At 36.2% G+C, this 13,501-nt stretch overlaps 1 protein-coding gene across 1 annotated transcript in view; it reads left to right on the forward strand.

Moving 5' to 3' along the window:
* Positions 1 to 13,501, forward strand: part of ATP7A (ATPase copper transporting alpha) — a 139,103-nt gene that overhangs the window by 78,118 nt on the left and 47,484 nt on the right. The window contains exons 3-5 of the mRNA XM_027095658.1: positions 4,854 to 5,343; positions 5,874 to 6,599; positions 11,872 to 12,078. Of these exons, the coding sequence (XP_026951459.1) occupies positions 4,854 to 5,343; positions 5,874 to 6,599; positions 11,872 to 12,078 (1,423 nt within the window). The remainder of the gene's footprint in view (positions 1 to 4,853; positions 5,344 to 5,873; positions 6,600 to 11,871; positions 12,079 to 13,501) is intronic.

Genomic DNA, 13,501 nt, shown 5'->3' on the forward strand with positions numbered 1-13,501 from the left:
GGAGGATAAGCTCAAAACCAGGTCTTGTTTAAAAGATACCAGATACAATGTATTTAAACATAAAGGGGAAAAAAATCCCCTTCCCTTTTTTAAAAGTTTGGCGATTTATCATAAAAAGTATAGTAGTACATAGAGTAGTACTGTCCAATGGAATATTCTGTAATGATGATAATGTTCTGTATCTACTCTGTCCCATATGGCAGCTACATTGGCCACTGAACGCTAGAAATGTGGCTAATGCAATTGAGGAACTGAATTTTTAATCTCTTAATTTTTTTGTTTTTAAAATTATACCAAAATATTGACTTCTTTTTGGTATATAGTTCTATCAGTTTTGTTTGTTTGTTTTTAGGTTTGGTAAATTTTAACACATGTATAGATTCTTTTAACTACCCCCACAACCAGGACAGCACAGTTCCATCACTCACGTCACTCCAAAATGATTCTTCACTAAATGCAAATATAACTATATCATTCCCCTGCTTAACTTTTCCATGGCTCTCTATTACCTACAGGATAAATTACAGACTATTATTGGCATACAAGAGGCCCCATAATAAAGCAGTTGCCTAATTCTGCAAGCCTGTCATCTTTCTCTACTTTTGTGTTTCCATTTGTCATAAATTCTCTGCTTCATGTATCCTTGCTGATTTCTGGTTTTCCTTTAACACTCAGGTATTATCTCCTCTAAGAAGCCTTTTTTGACACATATTCCTAGGAATGAATGGGTGTCCGTTTTCTCTATCCTCTATTCTAGTATTGCTCCCTGTGACTGTGTCATGATCAGCTTTGTATCATGAGAATCTCAGTTCCTGGCACATATAATAAGTGCTTGATAGGAACTTACCTGGTGGTGCAGTGGTTAAGAATCTGCCTGCCAGTGCAGGGGACTCAGGTTCGATCCCTGGTCCGGGAAGATCCCACATGCTGCAGAGCAACTAAGCCCATGCTCCACAACTACTGAGCCTGTGCCCTAGAGCCCGCGAGCCACAACTACTGAGCCTGTGTGCCACAACTACTGAAACCCTTGCACCTAGAGCCTGTGCTCTGCAACAAGAGAAGCCACCACAGTGAGAAGCCCGCTCATCGCAACAAAGAGTAGCCCCCGCTTGCTGCAACTAGAGGAAGCCCGTGCGCAGCAATGAAGACCCAATGCAGCCAAAAATAAATAAATGCTTGATAAATATTCATTGTTCAGTGTTTACTTTTATATGACTTGCTGCTGCAAAGAACTACTTTCCTGTCTATTTACTCATATGATCCTTATAACAACCCTGGAAGATAATAGGGCACATTTCTTCATTTTTCAGACTGTAGAACTAATGAGTGTGGTTGACTAATTGGCGAATTGACACTGGAGCTCAAACCTTCTGACTCCCAATCCAGTTTGTGTGTGTGTGTGTGACTACTTCATAAATCTTTGTAACCTGTTAGCAAAAGAGATGCAGGGTAAGATGTCCCGGTAGTAGTTAAATTTATATACAGTTGCTGAGCTTTAAGAATACAATCATTGTTTTTATAATCAAATCAGGCAGAACAATAAAGATGTTCTTATTTTGAACAAAAATAATACTAGACTGTAGTGACTTAGAAGGTTATAGAAATATTTGCTGCAAAACCCTATGAATGTTGCCAGCATGTTTATACCTTTTCTTGCCAACAAAGTTGTCTTAATTGAACATTTTAAAACTTTAAACTTAATATCAAATTTGTTTTCTGTAGCTGATCCTGTTTCCTATATTAACTTTTGAATTGGTAGAGTGTGGAGTGTTGGAATAAGTTGTGAAAGGAGATGGAAGAAAGAGTACTTTGTTCTCTGTTATGAAATTCTAGGGCACGTTTTGTCTATGTACGTTTCAAATGCCTGATCAGTACATTAGTCACGTATACCTACATAGAGCTTTACCATTCCTGTAGGTACACAAGACATTTTGTGTTTCTTTCCAAAGAGAATAGTAAAGATAAGAACTATTAGAGAACCTCCATTTGAATTACTTGTTTCGTTCCTTTTTTTAATATGGTTTTTATTCTTCAATTTGTTAATATGGTGTATCACATTTATTGATTTGCATATATTGAAGAATCCTTGCATCCTGGGATAAATCCCACTTGATCATGGAGTATGATCCTGTTAATGTGTTGTTGGATTCTGTTTGCTAGTATTTTGTTGAGGATGTTTGCATCTATATTCATCAGTGATATTGGACTGTAATTTTCTTTTTCTGTAGTATCTATGTCTGGTTTTGGTATCAGGGTGATGGTGGCCTCATAGAATGAGTTTGGGAGTGTTCCTTCCTCTGCAAGTTTTTGGAAGAGTTTGAGAAGGATGGGTGTTAGCTCTTCTCTAAATGTTTGATAGAATTCACCTGTGTAGCTATCTGGTCCTGGACTTTTGTTTGTTGGGGAGATTTTTATTTACAGTTTCAATTTCATTACTTGTGATTGGTCTGTTCATATTTTCTCTTTCTTCCTGATTCAGTCTTGGAAGGTTATACCTTTCTAAGAATTTGTCCATTTCTTCCAGGTCGTCCATTTTATTGGCATAGAGTTGCTTGTAGTAGTCTCTTAGGATGCTTTGTATTTCTTCACTGTCTGTTGTAACTTCTCCTTTTTCATTTCTAATTTTATTGATTTGAGTCCTCTCCCTCTTTTTCTTGATGAGTTTGGCAAATGGTTTATCAATTTTGTTTATCTTCTCAAAGAGCCAGCTTTTACTTTTATTGATCTTTGCTATTGTTTTCTTTGTTTCTATTTCATTTATTTCTGCTCTGATTTTTATGATTTATTTCCTTCTGCTTACTTTGGGTTTTGTTTGTTCTTCTTTCTCTACTTCCTTTAGGTATAAGGTTAGATTGTTTATTTGAGATTTTTCTTGTTTCTTGAGGTAGGCTTGTAGAGCTATAAACTTCCCTCTTACAACTGCTTTTGCTGCATCCCATAGGTTTTGGTTTGTCGTGTTTTCATTGTCATTTGTCTCTAGGTATTTTTTGATTTCCTCTTTGATTTCTTCAGTGATCGCTTGGTTATTTAGTAATGTATTGTTTAACCTCCATGTGTTTGTGTTTTTTTCCCTGTAATTGATTTCTAATCTCATAGTGTTGGGGTGAGAAAAGATGCTTGATATGATTTCAATTTTCTTAAATTTACTGAGGCTTGATTTGTGACACAGGATGTGATCTATCCTGGAGAATGTTCCATGTGCACTTGAGAAGAAAGTGTAATCTGCTGTTTTTGAATGTAATGCCCTATAAATATCAGTTAAATCTATCTGGTCTATTGTGTCATTTAAAGCTTGTATTTCCTTATGAATTTTCTATTTGGATGATCTGTCCATTGGTGTAAGTGAGGTGTTAAAGTCCCCCACTATTATTGTGTCACTGTTGATTTCCTCTTTTATAGCTGTTAGCAGTTGCCTTATGTATTGAGGTGCTCCTATGTTGGGTACATATATATTTATAATTGTTATATCTTCTTTTTGGATTGATCCCTTGATCATTATGTAGTGTCCTTCCTTGTCTCTTGTAACATTCTCTATTTTAAAGTCTATTTTATCTGATATGAGTATTGCTACTCCAGCTTTCTTTTGATTTCCATTTGCATGGAATATCTTTTTCCATCCCCTCACTTTCAGTCTGTATGTGTCCCTAGGTCTGAAGTGGGTCTCTTGTAGACAGCATATATATGGGTCTTGTTTTTGTATCCATTCATCAAGCCTGTGTCTTTTGGTTGGAGCAGTTAATCCATTCATGTTTAAGGTAATTATCAATATGTATGTTCCTATTACCATTTTCTTAATCGTTTTGGGTTTGTTTTTGTAGGTCCTTTTCTTCTCTTGTGTTTTGCACTTAGAGAAGTTCCTTTAGCATTTGTCGTAGAGCTGGTTTCGTGGTGCTGAATTCTCTTAGCTTTTGGTTGTCTGTAAAGCTTTTGATTTCTCCATTGAATCTGAATGAGATCCTTGCTGGGTAGAGTAATCTTGGTTGTAGGTTTTTCCCTTTCATCACTTTAAGTATATCATGCCATTCCCTTCTGGCTTGTAGAGTTTCTGCTGAGAAATCAGCTGTTATCCTTATGGGAGTTCCCTTGTATGTTATTTCTTGTTTTCCCCTTGCTGCTTTCAATAATTTTTCTTTGTCTTTAACTTTTGATAGTTTGATTACTATGTGTCTCCGCATGTTTCTCTTTGGGTTTATCCTGTATGGGACTGTCTGTGCTTCCTGGACTTGGGTGGCTCTTTCCTTTCCCTTGTTAGGAATGTTTTTGACTATAATCTCTTCAAATATTTTCTTGGGTCCTTCTCTCTTTCTTCTCCTTCTGGGACCCGTATAATGCAAATGTTGTTGAGCTTAATGTTGTCCCAGAGATCTCTTAGGCTGTCTTCATTTCTTTTCATTCTTTTTTCTTTATTCTGTTCCATGGCAGTGATTTCCATCATTCTGTCCTCCAGGTCACTTATCTGTTCTTCTGCCTCAGTTATTCTGCTATTGATTCCTTCTAGTGTAATTTTCATTTCAGTTATTGTATTGTTCATCTCTGTTTGTTTTTTAATTCTTCTAGGTTTTTGTTAAACACTTCTTGCATCTTCTCGATCTTTGCCTCCATTCTTTTTTGAGGTCCTGGATTATCTTCACTATCATTATTCTGAATTCTTTTTCTAGAAGGTTGCCTATCTCCACTTCATTTAGTTGTTTTTCTGGGGTTTTATCTTGTTCCTTCATCTGGTAAATAGTCCTCTGCCTTTTCATCTTGTCTATCTATTTGTTTCATTCTTGTCAGTGGTGAGATGATTGATATTTTTAAGTTCCATGTCATGTAATTTAATTAAACTGACTTCTGAAATTTCCTTCTGAAAGGTTTCACTGGAAGAAAAAAATGCAGCCATTATTTATGACCCTAAACTGCAGACTCCAAAGACCCTACAGGAAGCCATTGATGACATGGGCTTTGATGCTGTTCTGCACAATCCTAAGCCGCTCCCTGTTTTAACTGAGACCTTGTTTCTGACTGTTACTGCTTCACTGGCTCCGCCATGGGAGCATATCCAAAGCACATTGCTCAAGACGAAGGGTGTGACAGACATTAAAATTTCCCCTCAGCAGAGAACTGCAGTGGTGATAATAATCCCTTCTATAGTGAATGCCAGTCAGATAGTAGAGCTGGTTCCGGCTCTCAGTTTAGATCCAGGAACTCTGGAGAAAATGTCAGGAATTTGCGAAGATTTCAGTATGGCTCAAGCAGGCGAAGTCATGCTGAAGATGAAGGTGGAAGGGATGACCTGCCATTCATGTACTAGCACCATTGAAGGAAAAATTGGGAAACTGCAAGGTGTTCAGCGAATTAAAGGTAGTATGCCTAATGTTATTTGTTTGATTGATTTGCGAGGCTTAGTTTTCTGTTTTGGCCTTTTTAACTTTTGCTTTTTTTTTAAGCATGGGTTTTAAATATGTGGGACTAGAATGTTACTGCTTCATTGAAGTCTGAGGTACAGTGTATTCCCAGCATTAATGTTGGTAAAGTTAATGGTTATAAATAAAAGTTATGTGAATCTTGAACTAGCGTAAAAGGCAGCCAGGGTGGTGATTCATGAAGTTCAGGGTTCTTAACACAACATGCCGAGGGTCCTCTTGACCTCTAATATGTTTCTATTCAGGCATGCAGAAACTTGGAGACCACAAATGTAGTGGTCATATCTTTTACTTTCTTACTATTCCATATCATTAACATTTTCTGAAAAGAACAGAATTATTTTAAGAAAGGATAATGAGAACAATGAGAGAAACTGTTGTATATGGTATTGATTTGGTCGACAGAATGTTTTCTGAAGTGGCCCAGGAATGACTGAAGTAAATAATTATTTTCCTTTTATTAACTAGTTTCCCTGGACAATCAAGAAGCTACTGTTGTTTATCAACCTCATCTTATCACAGCAGAGGAAATAAAAAAGCAGATTGAAGCTGTGGGCTTTCCAGCATTCATCAAAAAACAGCCCAAGTACCTCAAACTGGGAGCTATTGATATAGAACGTCTAAAGAACACACCAGTCAAATCCTCAGAAGGATCACAGCAAAGGAGTCCATCATATACCAATAATTCAACAGTCATTTTCATCATAGATGGCATGCACTGTAAATCATGTGTGTCAAATATTGAAAATGCTTTATCTACACTCCAGTATGTAAGCAGTGTAGTCGTTTCTTTAGAGAATAGAACTGCCACAGTAAAGTACAAGGCAAGTTTAGTCACTCCAGAAACTCTGAGAAAAGCAATAGAGGCCATATCACCAGGGCAATATAGAGTTAGTAGTACAAATGAAATTCAGAGTACTTCAAACTCTCCCTCCAGCTCATCTCTTCAAAAGAGTCCTTTGAACATAGTTAGCCAACCTCTGACTCAAGAAACCGTGATAAACATTGATGGCATGACTTGTAATTCTTGTGTGCAGTCTATTGAGGGTGTCATATTAAAAAAGGCAGGTGTAAAATCCATACGAGTATCACTTGCAAATGGCAAAGGGATTGTTGAGTATGATCCTTTACTAACCTGTCCAGAAACCTTGAGAGAAGCAATAGAAGACATGGGATTTGATGCTTCCTTGTCAGGTAATATCATTTTTTTCTTTGATTCCTTTAATGTTCTTTTATTAACACTTTGCTGGTTCTTTTGGCTTTTATCAATGAGAAATGAGTAATAGGCACTGCTATTCCACTTTTTGGAAATAAGACATATGGAAGTAGTCAGCAGTGTATACAAGGATGCATAAGGATGTTTGCCTAATTATTTATAATATTTAAAAACTAGAAACATTAAATAAAGCATGATACTTTCATATGATGAAATGCTAAGCAGCCATAAAAAATTATGGTATTGAAGATACTTAATGCCACGGGAAAGTGTCTGAGATATTTTGTTAACTGAAAAAAAAGCAAGCAAAAAAGCTGTATGTTCAGTATGATCAAAATTTTATAAACACATGTATAAGGATTTATACCATGTATACGTTATTTATGTATATGAATGAATAAAATTCCTGGTAGGACATGAACTAAATTTTAACAGTAGTTATTTGTGAGTGTAGTTATTTGTGAGTGGTAGGATAAAGGTGATATTTTGTTTTCAATTTGCTGTCTTATGTATTTTAAGTGTGTGTGTGTGTGTGTGACAAGGGTGTATGTATGTTTGTTTGTATGTATTTTTGTATATATAATATAGGAGAAGCAAATGTTATTTTAAAAAGAAAAAAGTAGAAATAAATAATAGAATTTTAACTGTAGTTTTGAATTTAGGCATTCAAATGAACCTGACTCTAGAACTGGCCCAAAGTCTTCCTGTTTCCTGGCAGTACTTACTTTGAACTAAAACCAAAGATGTATATACAATGGAATTTGCCCATGTGAACTTGTTTTAAACTAGAATTGAACCTTGCCTTGAATTAAACTGGAAATTCCCTAAATGAAATTTCTTGCTGTAAATAACAATGGAAAAGTTGAATAACTAATTTCTAGACAATGTCATTAACCTTTGCTCTTCTGATCAGAATGAAAGATATCAAATAGCAGTGTTCTCTTTTCAAGCTCACTAAAACTGAGAAGCATAAAAAATTAGTCACATGCTCAAATTATTATGGTAGATAAGTGTCAGTGGAAAAGGACCCAGAGATGTAAACATTCTTAATTTTCATGTTCATGACAAATGGTAGAAATTATAGAACTGTCATTTCTTAAAGTCAAGATGTAGTTCACATACCATAAATTCACCCTTTTAAAGTACACAATCCAGTGGTTATTAGTATATTCATAGGAATTTGCAGCCATTACCATTATGTAATTTTAGAACATTTTTATCAGCCTCCCAAAGAAACCTCATACTGGTTAGCAGTCACTCCCCATTTCCCCTTCACCTCCCCCTAGCCCAGACCCTTTTATCTACTGTTCTGTTTTCTGGCTTTATGAATTTGACAACTCTAAGTACCATATAAGTGGAGTCAGAATATTTGTCCCTTTGTATTTAACGTATTTCACTTAGCATAATGTTTTCAAGATAACAAACGTTCATCCATGTTTGTGATATGTATCAGTACTTCATTCCTTTTTACTGCTGAATAGTATACCATTGTATGCATAGACCTCATTTTGTCTCTCCATTCATCAGTTGATGGAGATTTGGGTTGTTTCCACTCCTTGGCTATCATGAATAATGTTGTGATGAGCATTTGTTACAAGTTTTTGCATGAATATATTTTTTTATTTCTCCTGGGTATATACTAGGAGTGGAATTTCTAGGTCATATGGTGAATATGTTTAACTTTTTCAGTAACTGCCAAGCTGTTTTCCAAAATGGCTGCACCATTTTATATTCTCACTTAGAAGTCTCACTTTGATAAAGAAGATCTCAAAAGACCAAGATTCTTGTGCCTTAAAAAAGATACACACACACACATGCGCGAATATGTGCGCACACTGGAATACTACTCAGCCATAAGAAATGAAATAATGTAATTTGCAGCAACATGGATGGACCTAGAGATTATCATACTAAGTGAAGTGAGTCAAAGACAAATATCATATGATATCATTTTTATGTGGAATCTAAAAAAAATGATTCAAATGAACTTATTTACAAAACAGAAACAGACTCACAGACATAGAAAACAAACTTATGGCTACCAAAGGGGAAATGGGGGGAGAGATAAATTAGGAATTTGGGATTAACAGATACACACTACTGTATATAAAATAGATAAACAACAAGGACCCCTGTATAGCACAGGGAACTATATTCAATATCTTGTAATACCCTATAATGGAAAAGAATCTGAAAAAGATGATATATATCTGAAAAAGAATATATATATATATATGTATATATATATATGTATATATATATATATATATATACATATATATATATATATCTGGTTGATAACAAATGACTGCATTGTGTGTTTCTACTAGAGATCAGAGTTTAAGATACCACCAGAATTGTGGCTACCCATTTTCTGAATGCCAGTGTCAGTGCTGATCCAGGCTTCACAGTCTGCCACTCTGACCTGTTCCTAGAGGTACAGGAATCAGTGCATTTTGCCTTCATGTTATACCAGTCCTGGGTGGGCCATAAATGTTAAAGGAGGTAGTGAGAAAAATGGGAGGTGTTTTTTTATCATGACCATCAATCTCATCATTCTCTTAAAAAGACATAGTATATGAAATTGTCTTCACTAACCAATGAAAGCAAACACAATACTCAAATTCCTTTTCCTTTTTTGTAACTTTTTAATCTTTAATTTCAAACTTACAGAAAAGCTACAAGAATAGTACAAAGAATTCCTGTTTACCAATTTTACTCAGATTCCACAGTTGTTAATATTTTGCCACATTTGTTTTACCATTCTCTTTCTCTGTCGACAGAGACATATATTCAAACACACATTACCCACACACGTATATACCATTTTATGAATCATTTGAGAGTAAGTTGCAGACATGATGTTTATAACTGTTTTTAAGCCATTTTCTGATTATGTATTTATTCTTCATATTACTTTAGACTGAACCTGCCAGTTTTGAGGATCAGATTGGAAACCCTTTCTTGAAATTTTTGGAATCTTTTCTGATTGTTGCCTCAAGTGCAGGAGAGTCAGCCTTCCTTTTGAATTCATTTAAGCATAAGTAGTGTGGCTACAGCTTATAGAAAAGCTAATTTAAAGAAACTAGCCATTTAATTCATTGTGGCTTTTTAACACCTGTACTGCCTCTGTGGCAGATGGAAGGTTTTGCTCTTCTTGCCACACTCACTGGGGTAAAGGTCACAATTTTATGAATCTTTGTTGAGAAGTCATGCCAATGTAGCTAAAAGGGATCACCTTGGGGCTTCCCTGGTGGCGCAGTGGTTAAGAATCTGCCTGACAGTGCAGGGGACATGGGTTCGAGCCCTGGTCCGGGGAGATCCCACATGCCGCGGAGCAACTAAGCCTGTGGGCCACAACTATTGAGCCTGCGCTCTAGAGCCCGTGAGCCACAACCACAACAAGAGAAGCCACCGCAATGAGAAGCCCACGCACAGCAACGAAGAGTAGCCCCCGCTCACCGCAACTAGAGAAAGCCCACGCACAGCAACAAAGACCCAATGCAGCCAAAAAAAAAAAGGGGGGGGGTCACCACTATGACTTATTTTAATTTAATACTGTACTTCTAGAGTGTGAAAATTGTAGATGGTATTTAGGTTACTTCTGGTACCTGAAAGAACTAAATTACTCTGGAACAAGACTTAAAGTAATTGGTAGTATAAACTTTTTTTTTCATTGTCCAAGTTCAACATTAAGTCTTGATAGTAATAATTATGAGAGAATGAATAAGCTCCTGGCTAGATTAAAATAATGTTTTTTTTCAAAGCCAAAGCTATTTCCTTTGGGCAAATGAGCCTCCTTTTTGAATTTTTGGTACTATTTGGTAAATTTTTCCTCTTTGTTCTAAATAATACTCTCGTAATCTTAATGAATATCGTTTTCTGAACTGATCCACTTAAGACCAGAGACTGACTCATTTCGGAATTGGGAGAATCTTGTCCTTTGCTATTCAGAGTGTCCTTTGCTCTACTTAGACTGACAGTACTGCCGTCACCTGGAAGCTTGTTGGAAAAGTAGAGTCTCAGGCCCCACCCTAAATGTACTAAATCAGAACCTGCATTTTAACAAGATCTCCCAGGTGATGGTATGTGTGTTAAAATTTAAGAGCCATTATTATAACTGATTTGAGAAGTCTAGATCATTATTCATTAGGGAAATGCTAAGGCTTTTGTTAAAGTTTCTTCAAAAGATGCCCTTCTTCAGCACCCTAAAAACCAACTCTGCTATGCAAACTTTCCTCTGTCGGCTAGCCAAACAGACCTGAACCAGTTTTTTGCCCAAGGGGAAGAAATAACAAGTTAGGTTAGTGGAAATTTCCACATCACTTCTTTTCCTCCTTATCTGTGCAGGAGAGTAGAAACTCTAGCTTTTTTGCATGTATTGATACATGGATGTGCAAAAGGGAATACTTTCTCCCTTCTTGGGAGGTGATTAATACTGCAGTGGATAAAGTAAAGCAGAATAACAACTTTTCTGAGACTGCAGGGGAGCTTCTTGGATGACAGAAGCTTTCCACTGTTTCACAGTCCATAAACATTCTATGGAAAGAGTCTCTGAACACTCCTTTGCGAAAAATGAATATTACTGCTGACTTACTCTTTGCCTCTTCTTCCATTGTCCACAAAGGCATTTTAATTTTAAAAATACGATATATTGGTGTTAAAAGTTCAAACATACAGAAGTGTCTGTAGAGGAAGTTTGTTCATCTGTCTGTTATTCTGTTCCTGCTTTAACCCCATTCCCCAGAAGGAGCCACCATTAATAGTTTGGTATGTACCCTCCTAGGCTTTCTTTTGCAGGTTCTCATATATACACTAACAATTTTTAAATGACATTATACTTCAATGCTGTTTTGCCGACTGCTTTTGGTTCCACTTACTATATCACGAATTGCTTTACTGCCAGTATGTAAATTGTTAACATAATGATAAAAATTCATGATAAAAATAAGAGCTATCTATTAACAAACCATTGTCTGCTCGGGTTTGGGGTAGAGATAATGGCTTGAAGATATTGATGTATAGTTTTGTTTATTCAGTTAGTTCAGATTTTCCCGAGAATTGGGGTGGGCAGTGTTGAACTTGGAAGTCACTTCCTAGAAAGTGTAGAGATAACATTGCACTGGGCTCTAGGTCCATTACAATTTTAAAGGAGTGGATTGACAGTGCCAGGTGGTGTGGATTGTGATGAGTGACGAGGATGCAGCTGGAGAATACCTCAAATGAAAAGAATCTTTTCCTGTCCACCAGATACAAATGAGCCACTGGTAGTAATAGCTCAGTCCTCATCGGAAATGCCACTTTTGACCTCAACTAATGAATTTCATACCAAAATGATGACACCAATTCATGACAAAGAGGAGGCAAAGACTTCATCTAAGTGTTACATACAGGTCACTGGTATGACTTGTGCTTCCTGTGTAGCAAACATTGAACGGAATTTAAGACGAGAAGAAGGTAAGACACTCTTAAAGCCTGTTGTTTTATGTATTAGTTTGAGGACTCTGTCCTTTTTGTCCTCTTACGTGTTTTGTAACCATGTTTATGACTCTTGCCAAGGCCTCATAAAGACTATCAGTGATTTTCAGGACAACCTTGACTTCCTGACAACCAGTTTTTGTTAGTGTTTTGTTCCCTTAGATATAGTTCCTGTCTTGTTTACCTCATGGCCACATTTTAATATCAATGAAGTTTGTAGTCAAATAGCAAAAGGAAATACATAAGATTACTATTCTTTATGGACCTTGGCTGCAATGGATGTTAAGAAACATGAATTTTCTGATAAAGTTATGCTTAAAACTAACAACTACAATCCATAAGTTTCAATATTACTATATCCAGGCCAAGCACTGGACCAAAGCCAAGTTTGTTTAGAATTGTTCTCTTCCAACAATTTGATCACTGATCTTTGCTTGCAGTAAAAGTGTTCAAAAGTTACTTAATATTGTGTACAAGTTGTCATTTTAGGTTATAAATTCTTAGAATAGCTATAATACATATATATATTTAATTTTTGAATTTTATTTTATTTTTTATACAGCAGGTGCTTATTAGTTATCCATTTTATACATATTAGTGTATATATGTCAATCCCAATCTCTCAATTCATCACACCACCACCCCCTCACCACTTTCCGTCCTTGGTGTCCATACGTTGTTCTCTGCATCTGTGTCTCAACTTCTGCCCTGCAAACTGGTTCATCTGCACCATTTTTCTAGGTTCCACATATATGCATTAATATACGATATTTGTTTTTCTCTTTCTGACTTACTTCACTGTGCTTGACAGCCTCTACATCCATCCACGTCTCTACAAATGACCCGATTTCATTCCTTTTTATGGCTGAGTAATATTCCCTTGTATATATGTACCACATCTTCTTTATCCATTTGTCTGTTGATAGGCATTTAGGTTGCTTCCATGACCTGGCTATTGTAAATAGTGCTGCAATGAACATTGGGGTGCATGTGTCTTTTTGAATTATGGTTTTCTCTGTGTATATGCCCAGTAGTGGGATTGCTGGGTCATATGGCATTCTATTTTTAGTTTTTTAAGGAACCTCCATACTGTTCTCCATAGTGGCTGTATCAATTTACATTCCCACCAACAGTGCAAGAGGGTTCCCTTTTCTCCACAGCCTCTCCAGCACTTATTGTTTCTAGATTTTTTGATGATGGCCATTCTGACTGGTGTGAGGTGTTACCTCATTGTAGTTTTGATTTACATTTCTCTAATGATTAGTGATATTGAACATCCTCTCATGTGTTTGTTGGCCATCTGTATATCTTCTTTGGAGAAATGTCTATTTAGGTCTTCTGCCCATTTTTGGATTGGGTTCTTTGTTTTTCTTGATTTTTTTTTTTTTTTTTTTTTTTTTTC

The sequence above is a fragment of the Aethalodelphis obliquidens genome, unplaced genomic scaffold (assembly GCF_003676395.1).
Source record: "Aethalodelphis obliquidens isolate GAN/ISIS:26980383/991018 unplaced genomic scaffold, ASM367639v1 scaffold92, whole genome shotgun sequence".
NCBI lineage: Eukaryota > Metazoa > Chordata > Mammalia > Artiodactyla > Delphinidae > Aethalodelphis > Aethalodelphis obliquidens.